General features: G+C 30.6%; 2 protein-coding genes across 2 annotated transcripts; one reads left to right on the top strand and one right to left on the bottom strand.

Annotated features, from left to right (window-relative positions):
• Positions 1-2390: 2390 nt before the first annotated feature.
• On the bottom strand, positions 2391-6433 carry LOTGIDRAFT_194339 (hypothetical protein). The gene is made up of 5 exons (XM_009063542.1): positions 5531-6433; positions 4712-4889; positions 3867-4049; positions 3372-3524; positions 2391-3138 (listed from the first exon to the last, which is right to left on the bottom strand). The coding sequence occupies exons 1-5, from the start codon at positions 6425-6427 to the stop codon at positions 2690-2692; spliced, it is 1860 nt and encodes a 619-aa protein (XP_009061790.1). The 5' UTR covers positions 6428-6433; the 3' UTR covers positions 2391-2689.
• A 2159-nt stretch (positions 6434-8592) lies between these two features.
• Positions 8593-14478, top strand: LOTGIDRAFT_127623 (hypothetical protein; the record flags this gene model as incomplete). Its single annotated transcript, XM_009063541.1, has 13 exons — positions 8593-8679; positions 8881-8958; positions 9230-9310; positions 9880-10029; positions 10360-10423; positions 10695-10761; positions 11070-11155; positions 11977-12069; positions 12665-12789; positions 12933-12983; positions 13421-13514; positions 13841-13947; positions 14359-14478. 13 exons carry the CDS (start codon positions 8593-8595, stop codon positions 14476-14478), a joined length of 1203 nt encoding a protein of 400 aa, XP_009061789.1.
• Positions 14479-16059: the final 1581 nt, after the last annotated feature.

Raw genomic sequence — 16059 nt, 5'->3', positions numbered from 1 at the left:
AATACAGTCGGAGAATAATTATGTTAGTTTGATAATACAGTCAGAGAATCCGTTAGTTTGATAATACAGTCAGAGAATCTGTTAGTTTGATAATACAGTCAGAGAATCCGTTAGTTTGAAAACACAGTCAGAGAATCCGTTAGTTTGAAAATACAGTCGGAGAATATGTTAGTTTGATAATACAGTCAGAGAATCTGTTAGTTTGAAAATACAGTCAGAGAATCTGTTAGTTTGAAAATACAGTCAGAGAATCCGTTAGTTTGATAATACAGTCAGAGAATCTGTTAGTTTGATAATACAGTCAGAGAATCCGTTAGTTTGATAATACAGTCAGAGAATCTGTTAGTTTGAAAATACAGTCGGAGAATATGTTATAGTTTGATAATACAGTCGAAGAATCTGTTAGTTTGAAAATACAGTCGGAGAATATGTTATAGTTTGATAATACAGTCAGAGAATCCGTTAGTTTGAAAATACAGTCAGAGAATCTACTAGTTTGATAATACAGTCAGAGAATCTGTTAGTTTGATAATACAGTCAGAGAATCTGTTAGTTTGATAATACAGTCAGAGAATCCGTTAGTTTGAAAACACAGTCAGAGAATCCGTTAGTTTGAAAACACAGTCAGAGAATCGGTTAGTTTGAAAATACAGTCGGAGAATAATTATGTTAGTTTGATAATACAGTCAGAGAATCTGTTAGTTTGATAATACAGTCAGAGAATCCGTTAGTTTGATAATACAGTCAGAGAATCTGTTAGTTTGATAATACAGTCAGAGAATCCGTTAGTTTGAAAACACAGTCAGAGAATCCGTTAGTTTGAAAATACAGTCGGAGAATACGTTAGTTTGATAATACAGTCAGAGAATCTGTTAGTTTGAAAATACAGTCAGAGAATCTGTTAGTTTGAAAATACAGTCAGAGAATCCGTTAGTTTGATAATACAGTCAGAGAATCCGTTAGTTTGATAATACAGTCAGAGAATCCGTTAGTTTGATAATACAGTCAGAGAATCTGTTAGTTTGAAAATACAGTCGGAGAATATGTTATAGTTTGATAATACAGTCGAAGAATCTGTTAGTTTGAAAATACAGTCGGAGAATATGTTATAGTTTGATAATACAGTCAGAGAATCCGTTAGTTTGAAAATACAGTCAGAAAATCTACTAGTTTGATAATACAGTCAGAGAATCTGTTAGTTTGATAATACAGTCAGAGAATCTGTTAGTTTGATAATACAGTCAGAGAATCCGTTAGTTTGATAATACAGTCAGAGAATCCGTTAGTTTGATAATACAGTCAGAGAATCTGTTAGTTTGAAAATACAGTCAGAAAATCTGTTAGTTTGAAAATACAGTCAGAGAATCTGTTAGTTTGATAATAGTCAGAGAATCTGTTAGTTGAGAATCTGTTAGTTTGATAATACAGTCAGAGAATCTGTTAGTTTGAAAATACAGTCAGAAAATCTACTTGTTTGATAATACAGTCAGAGAATCTGTAATAAAGTCTAATAAAAACCTTTAGTTTCAGAACAAAGTCTGAAAATCCTTAATTTCAAAATAAAGTCTGAAAATCTTTAGTTTCAAAATAAAGTATGAAAATCTTTAGTTTCAAATAAAGTCTGAAAATCTTTAATTTCAAAATAAAGTCTGAAAATCTTTAGTTTCAAAATAAAGTCTGAAAATCTTTAGTTTCAAAATATAGTCTGAAAATTTTTAGTTTCAAAATAAAGTCTGAAAATCTTTAGTTTCAAAATATAGTCTGAAAATCTTTAGTTTCAAAATAAAGTCTGAAAATCTTTAGTTTCAAATAAAGTCTGAAAATTTTTAGTTTCAAAATAAAGTCTGAAAATCTTTAATTTCAAAATAAAGTCTGAAAATCTTTAGTTTCAAAATAAAGTCTGAAAATCTTTAGTTTCAAAATATAGTCTGAAAATTTTTAGTTTCAAAATAAAGTCTGAAAATCTTTAGTTTCAAAATATAGTCTGAAAATCTTTAGTTTCAAAATAAAGTCTGAAAATCTTTAGTTTCAAATAAAGTCTGAAAATTTTTAGTTTCAAAATAAAGTCTGAAAATCTTTAGTTTCAAAATAAAGTCTGAAAATCTTTAGTTTCAAATAAAGTCTGAAAATCTTTAGTTTCAGAAAAAAGTATGAAAATTTTTAGTTTTAGAAAAAAGTATGAAAATTTTTAGTTTTAGAAAAAAGTATGAAAATCTTTAATTTCAGAATAAAGTCTGAAAATCTTTAGTTTCAGAATGTAGACTATTATTCGGATAGCTTGACAATATAGACTATGAATCTTGACTTGTAGTAAGAAAAAATTGTTATTTCTAACCAAAATATGACTTTTCATAGACAGCCATCATCCAAAAAATGATATACCCCGTATCAAACTTTATTATAGTCTTTATTTCAAGTATTTTTTAAACAAAGTGATACAAACACAAAATGATGAAAACATAAATTCAAACAATTTTAGGTTACATGATAAATACACAAAACAAGTTATTTTTCAAATATTTTTACTATAATGGAACATTGTAACATATAAAATACAAAAATCTCGACTTGTCATTTTCTTAAATCACAAAGAACATATACAGATAATAAAATATAAAAAATATAAATTTTCTGTAAGCACATTCAATATTATTATATCAATTTTTACCATTAATACTATAACAGTCTTCTATTTTCGAAAATTGAAGTTATATATTCTCATAGAACAAAGTGCAAGGCCAGTATATTTCTTACCAAATGATTGTACAGTGGACCACGATTCAGTGATCAAATCAAAACAATCTATTTTCGCTAGCCGTACTTTGGTATCCCAATCGTAACCACCGGCAATATAAATCTTATTGTTTATGATGGTGCAGCCGAATTCAGATCTAGGATTAGGTAAATTTGAACCTTTAAGAACGACCCAGGTATCTGTTGAGGGAGTGTAACGCTCTATATTTTTCACACAGACCAAATGATCATGTATATCGACTGTGGCTCCCCCTATTAAATATAAATTGTTATTATATGAAGTCAGATGTGCATAAAATCGAGGTAAATTGATTGGTTTTCTGATTTCCCAGCTATCATTTGAAGGACAGTATCTTTCAACACGACTTGATATAATCTTACTCTCTGAAATAAAATTCAAATGTAAGATGAATGGCTCAAGAGAACGCGATTTAAACATGTCTAAAATAATGGATATTATAAAATGCAGAGTTGCAGAATTTGTATTTGGAACATCTCATGCGAAAGAACTACCACAACCTAATAATAATTAACATTTAAAAGAATATCTTTATTTATGCCAAAATACTTCCCATTGCATGAAAAGAGACTAAATAATAATATAAATACAGGGTTACCTGAACCACCGACAACATAAATTTTACCATTATGGGTCGTAGCTGCAAAACTTTGTTTAGGTGTTGACAATGGCGACATTAATGCCCATGCATCTCGACTAGGATCATATACCTCCACAGATGACAAGGACTTCTTTTTATCTAGCCTTCCACCTGAAATGAATAATACCAGGCGTTTGTCATTTCGTACTGATTGATCAGTTTTAAACTATTCTAGGTCCACAAGGCTCTAGGAAATTCTCCTTGCTTTGATTTGCAGTATTGTTAAGGGATGCAATTATATCTTAATAACGACAACATAATTACATACCATAACAGATTAATAATATCCATTTGGGTCTTGCAAGAAACTTGTGTTTTAAGCTTATACATGCCATAAATTATAGATTTTTTTTTTCATGTTTCTGTAAGAACTAGAATAATACTTATTCTAATCCGTAGCATGGTTCAGTTTTTGATATCATTTATAATTCAAAGCAACATAGTTCATCATACCCACTGCATATAACTTGTCATTTAAAACAACCATCTGAAAACTCTCCCTTCTGTGTTTCATGCTTGCTATCTGCAACCAGGTGTCATGGCGGGGATCGTAGCGGAAAGCTGAGTTTGATGGAAAGCCGCGGTTATTGGTTATTTCACCACCAGTGATATACAGGAAACCATTCATCACGGCCACTGAAATCAACAATCAATTACAGACTTCTTTCACAATTCCCTAGTTATTTTACCCTACACAAATACATCCGAGCCTTTACACTGGTTTGTGATTTGGAGTCATTAACTCAACGATTTGCCCAGTGAAAATTTAGTAGTTTATGTCCGTCTCAAGCTATAACATGTCTAAATTGTATAGTTTTATTCTGCAGCATAATGAATAATGCACATTTCATTGTCTGATGAGGAGAGGAGAAATTCAAGAAACCATCTGAACTGACCAAATGATAAATAATTTTGAATAGCGAAGATATTTGTAGGCTGAAAGTTGTCGAAATACGGAAAATGTGATTCAAAAATGGTATCACATTACTCAAGCAATATTCCCATCTCAAGTCTTTATCAAAACCAAACCTATTTCTTGTTGACAAATTTTCCAAGAAACTTGAGCAGATCATGTTAAACTTCAACAAATACCATTCCAGACAAATGCAGTAAGGAATTCTGGAACACCGAAAATCCCGCTAGTCCCGTTGGTGATTTGAAGGTTCGTGTTTAGGTCAACCTGAATGATGAACGCAACCATATAAAGACAACGATATCAGCTGGTCTTAACATATTGAATTTGGTTACATGTTGCTAAGTGTTGTGTGTTAGTAAAACCTACAAGTTGGTCGACTTACCAGCATGATGATGTCTGGGTTCTGGCAGACATGCTGTTAATTCCCATCTACTATCTGGATTATTGATATCTAATACTAATATATCACAACTAATACGATCTGTTTTTAATCTTGGTGCACCACCAACTACTACCAGACAGTCATCACTGTACGCTATCCTTGGTTCTGTTCTACTCGTCTGAAAGATACATTGTATGGCATAAATAGGCCAACAGAAATTGATAAATTAATTTCTCAATTTAAAGGAGCGGAATATTTCATTCCGATGCGTAAAACGATGGGTATAAAACTTGCTTCATACTGATACAAAATAATACGGATGATAATAATGATGAAAACACACATTGACAATGAGGATTAGGATAATCTGTATTCCGGTTAGTGTTGATCATGATAGGAAGAACCATATGGACATTGGGGATAAGCAAGAATTGGCATATAGTGATCATTACTGATAATAGGACGAATGGTAATGAAAACATAATATTTGGACAAAGGGTATTAGGATGGCGTCATCATGACGAATTGCAAACATAATATAAACAAAAATAATATGAATAACCTTGAATGATGATGATTACTGATAGTGACGAAAGTGACGAATACTGATGCCGGTGATGATGACGTGAAGGATAATATTATAATTAGATCTCATTATAATTAAAAATAATAAAACAGTCCCTGTCCTCCATATTCTGTTTATGTTCCCCTCTGATGATAATGCTGATGCTTGTGCAGATGATAACGATTAGTGATTCTGAGTTTTGTGACTACGACCAGAACTCTTTCTCCAGATAATAAAACTAATTCATCAGTTACCTGCAACAGGGTTTGCCTGCATGGCATACAATGATAATGTAAGGCATCTTTAACCATTTCATCGCAGTCTGGTATATCCATCAAATATCTAACACTTTCAACTTTATCAATGATCTCAGATGGAGTCATCAAAGGAAGACGAACATTTGCTAATAATTCTGTTGCGTATTGTATTCTTCGCTGTTTATCTGTTTCAATCCATGCCAACATTCGTTCAAAAACATCATACTCGTTTTTCACATTGAGATCATTACGCTTCAGAAGAAGAATCAGTTGTTCTACAGGCACATAACGAAATTCTGAGCCTTTTGTAGCATGTTGGAAATTTCTTGCTGCATTTTCTAAGCATTTATCGGATAACATCGACAGGTCGTATGTACTCGCAATATCCATGTATAGAAAACAATTTTCGGTTGTAAGGTGCTCGATCAAATATTCTTCACAAGCTTCGTGGATACCAAGAAAACCAAGCATAGTAGCTGTTGATAAAACATCTCTTATCGTATTAGGGGTTAAAGATATTTTACCAGTATACATACAATCTAATATTGAATATATCGTACTAGCTTTGACATCTTCTAGTTCTATCTGGTTGGATCCAGGTTTGTCCTTTCCATCGCTGAATTTTTCGAAGAAAAAATCCGAACAGGTGGCAAGAACTAATTTATGTGCTAGGAAATTTTTACCTTCCACTATTAACAAAACATCACACATTAATTTTTGGCGCCATAACGCATCAATTCCATTCAGCAGACAGTCTGAAAAATTAAAGATAGTCTTCGAGCTTCTTGATCCTTCTTGGGACGAACCTTTATGTTGCCGTTCAAGCTTCTTGGCCAGAATAGTGCGATAGCTTCCGGTGTTCTTGCTGGCAAATCCATTCGGCTTTTTGAACATATTAATATATTTTCGCTACTTTAAACTACATGATGTTAGTATCTTTCATTTTGGGTTGGACTAGGTTCTATTCAAATTTAACAAAAGAATGACGCAAAGCGTTGCATTAATTATGACGTAAGTGTGTAGACTACACCTTGCTAAGTGTAGATATTGTAAACACGTTTCGTGCATTAGGATAAGCGTAAAACTATTTTGGAATGCACTGAACTACTTTGGCTCCCTTAAACGTGTATAAATCTATAAAGAAAACTACTTTATTGCAAATCAAATTGTAGGCCTATGAAAAATTGGTTTATTTGTTCATGGTTTAAGAATTAAAAAGACGTTTCTACTTAGGCAATCTAATCAGAGCAATCTTACCTGAAACGGTGTGAAATGCCAAATAACGGTGTCAAATAATAGGCCTAATGAAAGAAATCAACCAATAGTCTATTTAGGCTAGTTTGCAGTGGCAAAGATAGATCGATCCCGTAACACACCATTGCATTGTTTCGATATTCAGTCACTTATGAAAATTTAGTAGCCTAGGCAATTTATTGCAACATCGATACATCATATTGTTTGCACGTTGTTTTTAATAGTTTGCGCTAAATGTTTTCATAGTTTGCGCTTAGATTTTCTTAGTTATCGGTCTTTGTTGTTTAGCTTTGTTTTCGCTTTTTAGTCGCATAGCCGCCATAGGTCTATTATAGAATAGATTTAGTTTTGGGACTACAAAATTTTGAATGCGCTCAACAATCTTCAAAAAGTTTTGTGTCCACTGTCCGCTGAAGTAGGCATATTATGGGAAGACCTTTAAGGATTTCGATCTAAGGGGAACAACTCGATTTATGAACTTTTCTCCCTTGAAAACTCTTGAATGCAGAAGGTCAAAAAGGTTGACAACATGGCCACCATGTGTCGTGGGTCTCTGAGTTCTTCTCGTCAAACGTTGATTTATCAGGTAGAATGCCAATGAAATGTAGCAACTTGAGATGTAAAATGCTATCCTGTTAGCAGCAATTCCGGTTTAACCCGACAATCGGTTTATTACATGTTCTGTTTTATAATAATTACACTTATCTTGCCGGATTATCTTGTAACATTTTGCCTTTGCTCATGTAATGTCAATGCAATTGAACCTATTGAAAGTAAAGATCTCTGCTGACCATGGTCATGATATTTGATTTTCAACTGTTTTTTTTTTCAGATTGTGAAATCTAGAACTCATAAACCTAATGTTAGTCATGTTCATACAGTATCTAGTTCTAAAAACCATAATTACCTTCAATCCCACCGTTGGTTATCAACACCATGTATACATCATCATATCAATTGTACTTCATTACATCACCCACCTTCTCACAGTATTTTATCACAGGTAATGTTTTAATTATATTACGTTATATTTCATAGTCTATCATTCTAGATATTTACTCTCTAAGACCCTTATACACAATAGCCTAGCCTGTAATTCTGAGTTGATTTTTTATACGCCCACACGTCCGTCCGTCCGTCCGTCCGTTCACATTTACCTCATGCTCACTCTACAGGCGACAATTCTCTATAGATTCTTTTGATCTTTTGTATGTGTTTCAATATCATTATGAAGATGTGCACTATTGAATTTGGTGATGATCCGATGATTTTCTTTAGAGAAATCGCATAAAATTTTTTGGCTCGTGCTGACTCTACAGGCTACGATATAGAGTTTGTTTTACAGTTCACATTTAGCTCTTTATCAAGCTGCTGGTGGCCGTATTCGCTTACGAGTCTTGCCGCAAGCCTATGTTCAATTGCTTCATTAAAATGAAGTTTGCATTAACATGTCTTTGATCTGCAATTGACTTCAGGGCTATCAAAAATTAAGGTTTGATAGTTTTTTGTTTTTAAAAAAAAAACATGCTTTCTTTGCAGAAATTACATCTGAAAATGACTCATATTTTGACCTGAACCTGAAATCCTTAAAAATCATATTACTAAGTAATAATTTGTTGTTGGCATCAATCTGAAGACAATAAAAGACAAAAAATTTATTTAAATTCAACACTTTTCAAAATTTATTACTTTCTCTGGGGCATTTTGATTCCTCAGTGAGTTTAATCAGACTGAGAAATAGTCAAATTCACCTTGAAGAAGGATTTTAAAATCTAATGTTCTTTCTTTTTCAGTCTATTCGTTGTATGTCAGATGGGGGAAGACGACCAGGTTTTTTCGAGAATATCATTAATAATATTAAACAGGAAATGGCAAAGAATAAAGAAATGAAGGTTAAAGAGATGTTTTATTCTTTCCAAGCTCTCAAGCAAATTATGATCAGAAAACATTTTGCAGTGTTATTGGCATATGATTATAAAATATGAAGCATTTTCCTAAGATTTAAAGCTGTTAATCTTTTTTTTTTTGTACAAATAGGGATATGCACTGAGAATGCATTGTTTTAGCTTTTACTGTTTATTATGATCTTTCAGGAGAGTCTTAGCAAGTTTAAACAAGAAACATCAAAACTTGAACAATCAGATGCCTTAAAGAAAGCTAGACAAAAGTTTGTAAGTTAAATTATTATGTAAACTAAAATTGAGTTATATTTCGGTTTCATACAATTGATATCAAAGTACTGAAGGAAGCCAGAAAATTGACAACATGATCTTGATTTGGCCTGAATGATATAAATATAGTATAAATTCGCTAGTCAAGATTTAGTGACCTCAGTTTTCATCAAATTTGAATCATATATCTATATGCACCTTCTCTAATTTTAATAGTTTTTCGAACTTACAGCCTATTTTTCAGTGTTTTTGATTTGATCTTTTTATTCAGGATACGATAGAAGCTGAAACTAAGAAAAGTGGTACCGTGTTGAAAAAAAAATTTGGGGATGTAAGGGAAAGATTATCTGAGGTAAACATAACCAGTATAAGATGTCAACTGATCTGGTAGATTTTTAGGTTTTGGTTTCCATTTGTTTGTTGAGCTTACTACAAAGCAATTAGAATTTTATCTGTAGGCCTATGACACAAGCCCAAATATGAAATCAATTAGGGTAGCTATTTATATAGGCTTTACTTAAATTGCACTTTTAGATCTGTGTAATATGTTATTTTTGATGGTCACTCATGATCTGCAGAATTTATTTTTTAAATGAAGTTCAGGCAGTTCTGCTTAGCAGTCAATACGTGGTTGAAAGTGGACTGACAATTCAAGTCAATGTTCAGCAAAGAATATCTTAGAGTCCAACATGTGAAGAAGAGAAAGCTTTTACCGAATGGTGCATTCAGTGGATTGAATATGTTAGTAATAGTACCCACACAAAACAAACCAGTCTTTTTTATCAGATTGTGATTTAGGCTTATATTCATTAGTGATGGGATATCATCTCTGATATATATATATACTATGATACTTAGTTTGTTTGATACAGTTCATTTAACATAAATGAATGGCTTTTCACTTTATTGTTGATTTTTCAGACTATGGAGGAAGTTCAGAAAACAGAATTTATGAAGAAAGGTAAAGATATCACAGAAGAAATCAGTAAAACTGCTGGCAAGGCTGCAGAAACTATCTCTAAACAAAGTCAAAATATAGGTCAAACATCAGCATTTAAAAATATATCAAAGGTATTTTTTTCAATATCAATTTTATTGGTAATAATAATAATTGAAATGATATCATAGTTTAGATTTAAAATTCCAACAGGCCAGCTATTTTTAGAAATTGGGAGTTGTTCATACTGATGATGGTTATAGTCATGTTAGACATGCAGGTAAAATGTGATACCAATTTTGTTTAAAACATATTATGTGATGTCAAATTCGTCATGCAATAAACCTTAAATCTATTTAAAGAATTTTTTGTGAATCTCCAGTAAATCCCAATATTTTTCTTGTATGATAGACAACATGGTTTCTGGATCAGAATAGAAGATATACTCATGATATTTATTACAGGGTGTAGGAGTTGTAAAGGATGAAATAGCATCAATTCCTGGTGCCAAAACATATATACCTCCAGGTAATTAAGACACTTTAGCAGAAACTATGCATCATAATGTAATTCCCTTTAGTAGATTTCTCTCTGAAGGTCCATAAGCTAGAGGTTTGAGGTTTTCTGAGCAATAAAGAAAACCAAGTAATAATCTAAACAGCAACAGGAAACCCGACTTCCAAAACAACAGTTTGGTAGAAGCCAATGAACTATTCATATGAGAAAACAAATCAATCAAGAATGAGAAAGTATTTCATAGTTAAAAGCAAGCAACCTTGATCACCATTTTCTCTTGCAGAAATATTAAGAAAACGTTCCGAGAAATCAAGCAGTAGAGTGGAAGAAAAAATTATAGAGCCAGATGAGTGGGTAGAATTATGTTTGCAGTTTCAATATTGTCTCATTGTTATCTTAAGGATAAGCTTACATGCCATTAAATGAATTGCTATGTAATATAAACATTTATACTTATTACTTAAAGAAATTCTTTTGTAACATTCAAGGCAAACAAATATTCAATGTAATCTATTTTGTCCTGTTAATGCTGAAGTGAGCACTTGATGCCTCCAACCATCCTCCTTTGATATGGTTATTTGTTATATTGAGTTTGCTAAAAGATAAAAATATGTGTTGCTTTCTTGTTATTGTTATTGTTATTTTTGTCTATTTTTAGTCAATCTTCAGGAATGGTACTACATAAAGATTCTAAATACTATCAAAGTTGGCAGAATTTTAAAGACAATAACCAATATATAAATAGTAAGTATCCGCAGCTTTATTTATTGGCAGCACACAACACAATTCAGTTTTTAGTTTTAATCAAATATTTGTTAATAATAAGCGGGTTGTGGGTTGCCACACTTGATCTGATTACATTCAGGGTGTTATACTTACAATTCACTATTTGCATTTGGCTTGTGCCATTAATAGTAATTTTATAGAAATCTTTTTTCCATGTAATGTTTGAAATTAATAATAGAAATGTTTGATATTATGTTTTTTAGAAGTGTTTGAAATTAATAATAGAAATGTTTAATATTTTGTTTTTTAGAAGTGTTTGAATTTAATAATAGAAATGTTTAATATTTTGTTTTTTAGAAGTGTTTGAAATTAATAATAGAATTGTTTAATATTATGTTTTTTAGAAATGTTTGAAATTAATAATAGAATTGTTTAATATTATGTTTTTTTAGAAGTGTTTGAAATTAATAATAGAAATGTTTAATATTATGTTTTTTAGAAATGTTTGAAATTAATAATAGAATTGTTTAATATTATGTGTTTTAGAAATGTTTGAAATTAATAATAGAAATGTTTAATATTATTTTTTTAGAAGTGTTTGAAATTAATAATAGAAATGTTTAATATTATGTTTTTTAGAAATGTTTGAAATTAATAATAGAAATGTTTGATACATGTATTATTTTTTTTAGAAGTGTTTGAAATTAATAATAGAAATGTTTAATATTATGTTTTTAAGAAATGTTTGAAATTAATAATAGAAATGTTTGATACATGTATTATTTTTTTTAGAAGTGTTTGAAATTAATAATAGAAATGTTTAATATTATGTTTTTTAGAAATGTTTGATTTAAAAATGCAGTATGATGAAAGTGATAATCCTGTAATTCGAGTATCAAGAAATTTAACAGATAAAGTTGGTCAAGTATTTAGTAAGTTTGACTTTTAAAGATTTCGGATTGGATAAAATGAATAGTGACCTATGGTCTGCATAGGAGACTGATTATCCGGTTGTGGAAGCAGTGGTCAGATGTAATAATAATAATATTTCTTGTTTTAAGACCATTACACATAAGTCTCAACAGTCTGTACAGAACAAATAACAAATAACAGATATAAAAACAATACAAATAGAATATAAAAAGTACAGATAAACTTGGCATGAGTGTTTGTAATCACCCATGGATAAACCGTATCGACAATCAGAAAAATTGAAAAATATTTATTATGAGTTATTGCGTATATTACCTTGCCTGGCAAGCTATCTTTTTGTTTGAATGCATACCTACTAAAACATAAACCAACCAGAAGCGAAAGGCTGTTTTTGGGTAGTTGTAAGTGATTTCAGTACCAAAATTACAGCTTTGATGGGAATTACGAGAAACCTGGAATCCTGCTCTGAAACTTGATTATCAACTTCATTGCAAATTTTTATTTAAACTAAATAAAGATGACATATTTTGATGTTTAAAAGCTTATGTAAAATATAAATATAAAACATAAGAATTCTTTTTTTTTGTTTTACAGGTGGAATGTTTTCAAAGACTGAAATGTCTGAAGTTCTAACAGAAATATGTAAAGTAGATCCTAAATTTGATATTCACAAGTTTATAAAAATGTGTGAAGTAGACATTATACCAAATATATTAGAGGTAATGTAATACTTATATAGATGAATAATACCTGATTTCTTAACATAAAATAACTATAAACAACAGATCTCAATGATTTGAAGAGTAAAATTTTTTAAACTTATATTTTAACCTTTTCAAAACATCTGTTTTTAAATTTACAGGCTATGATAAGAGGTGATTTAGAAATTTTAAAAGACTGGTGTCATGAAGCAGTAAGATTTTTATTTTTATCTCATATTATCATTATTTTTTCAAATTTAGTTTAAATATGTTCATATTCTAAAATTTCTGTTTTTTTTAGCCTAACAATACATTGAAAAAAGTATTATTGTGGCTACAACAGGATGCTCAGTGATGCATGCCCGCTAACCTTAAGATCCATTAAACTGAGACCTCATGTGCTACCGGCTGTCCTCTCTTGACCGTTCGAAATTAAAAAAGGGTAAGCTTATGCCGTTAACCCGACAAAATCTACATCATTGCACACTCTCTGGCCCATCTTCAATAACCATGGTGCATAAAAGGAGGATGTAAAACACCATTTCATTTGTCAGCCTAACAATGCTTTTTATGTTTATGTTTATATATTATATAAAAGAATTATTGTGGCTCCTTAATTTGTTTTGTAATATATAAATGTGTGTTTCAGCCATATAATGTGTTATCTCAACCTATTACAATGGCAAGACAAGCAGGATTAGTCTATGATTCTAAAATATTAGATCTTGAAGATGTAGATGTAAGTTTATTTAACAAAGTTTCTTTAATTAATTATAGATATACACTGCAGTCTTCAAATTCAGCATAAGAAAAAACAAAACCGTATTTGCCAAAAAACACAACTAGAGAGAATTTTTAAAAGTTTCATTTACTTCAATCATTTTTTCAATGAAAGCTAAATTTGTCTGTGTTAGCCTTATGATGCCCTGCAGGAATGTTAAATTATCCTATGCTTACTACAGACAATCATCCTTTTGATGATTTCTATAAAAGAATTTTTTTTTTTAATTTATTTGTGATTATCTGACATGAAGATTTATAATATGTTTTGGCTGATATATTCAGGTAGTAACTGGTAAATTAATGGAACAAGGTCCTGTTTTAATTATTAATTTTCATACTATGCAAATAAGATTACTTAGAAATAGTAAAGGTGAAATCAAAGAGGGAGATCCAGTAAGTTCAGTTCATTAATTAATCTTTATCAGTAAATGTAACGGACAGAGTCTTGAGTAAAATTGAGTTGTCTTTATAATTTTAAAATGCGAATAATTCTGGACACACATGGATTTCAAAAGCTCAAATTTCGACAGTGAGCTGTGAACACTATAACTGAAGAGCATAGCTTAATAATTCTTGTTACTAAGACTTAGGTACGATTGGTCAAAGAGATGGCGAATCTGTCCCTTTAAGATATCTATTGATATAAAGTAGGTTTGTAAGTTATTGTCTCTGAAAACGTAGTCCAAGAGTCTTGATGTTTTGATTTGATATTATATTTTTTACGAGGGATATTGACATTATTTCTTGTTTTATAGAATATAGAGCTCTAATTCAGCTATCCATAGTACTTTGTTTTTGCTTCAGAAAAAGGTATTAAAAGTAACAAGTGTATGGGCATTATGTCGAGATCAAGAAGAGCTAGATCCACGAGCTGCCTGGAAATTAATGGACATGTCAGAACATGCTACCAGTATGTTATTCTGAATAGTAAGTGTTTTTTTTTATCTTTCCTAAGTTTGAGCTGTTGGCACTAAAAAATTCTCATATAACAAATGATACAGAATTTATCAGTAGATTTTTTGAGGCAATCACTCATGTTTTTCTTAAAATTAAATGTTTAAAAATGAACAAAGTCTGTAGTGCAAATTAAGGTGACGCTTGATTGGAGAGTTATGAATAGGTTTTGATTGTTTTAATTCTAGCCTCAATCTAATGGTACGGAAGCATATATGTCACATTCAAAGTAGCCTAATATATCCAGAGGGCAATCCTGTTAAGTTGCATTAATGAAATGGGTCTATAGATAGGTGTATAGTAGCATTAATGAAATAGGTCTATTGTCAGAATTTTTTCAGGGGGCAATCCATTTTATTGCCACCCCTGTAGCTACAGCACTGCAGTAGAACATAATCATGTACAGTTTCAGTAACAACCTACAGTCATTTATTTTATACCTGATCTTTTCTTTCTTAATTAGATGAAAAACAGATAATTATTGTCATAGCATGTCTTTCAAGAGAACAGATGAGAGAATTCTGTGATGTGTTTTACATGTCAACAGGAAACAAGAAATAGTATTTTACATTCAACTAATTCTAACAAGCTGACCAACTGAGTTCAGGATGTTACAAACTATGAGTAAATATTCACCAGTTTAACCAATATTGATCTGTAATATAGTACTATCAGTGTAATAGTTTTAATGTATTTAGAAAGATTTTTTACAAGACAGTGTGTTTGAGAGATTATAATGTTTAGTTCTTATTGTTAAATATTACGCAAAGATTTCTATATTGTACATTTTTAAAACCTTGTTTAAATTTTCTATTTGTGAATAATTTGGTGATGAACAATTATTATACAAAATTTACCAAATGAAAAAACTCGTGAGCAAAAATATTTCCTAGTGCTTTTTTTCTTGCAATAGAATTATTATTATAAATTTTGACCATGGGATATGTTTGTTTTCTATAATGTGCAGGTTATATTTTGTCTAATCTTGGATTATTGAATATTATGTTAGTGATTTTCTGTATGATATTGTTAATATATTAAGATTTGTTTATTATGTATATAATAAAATAATATCAACTATACTGATATTTCATTTTTATAACCTTAGGCCTATAGTTATATTTTCATTTACATTCAACTATACTTGAAAATTCAATTCTCAAATGTATAACAATAACAAAAGCTACATGTAGACTACTCTATTAAATATAATTTTTACAAATAATTGTATTTTGGCAAGCAAAAACTGACATCTTTACACAAATTCTGAAGATATCAGTACTGACAAGTTTCAAGTAAAGTAAGCTCAAGTTGAATACAGATTTTCAATTCAAGCTAAGATGGTCTATAAAGTGTCTGGCTTCTACAGTTGATGATTTCCACCATAGAAAAAAAAATTAAAAAGGCAAAAGAGAACAGGAATCTGAAATTTTTTGAAATATGTTATCAACACATGATTACATCAATAATATCTGGCTTGTTGGTTTATCACAATGTAAACTACTCATTGTTGAAAGACTGGATAAGGCATCAGTAACATTGTCTATGTGA

This window comes from Lottia gigantea, assembly GCF_000327385.1.
Source record: "Lottia gigantea unplaced genomic scaffold LOTGIsca_58, whole genome shotgun sequence".
NCBI classification, from domain to species: Eukaryota; Metazoa; Mollusca; class Gastropoda; family Lottiidae; genus Lottia; species Lottia gigantea.
This window is presented reverse-complemented; position numbering and strand designations above follow the sequence as displayed.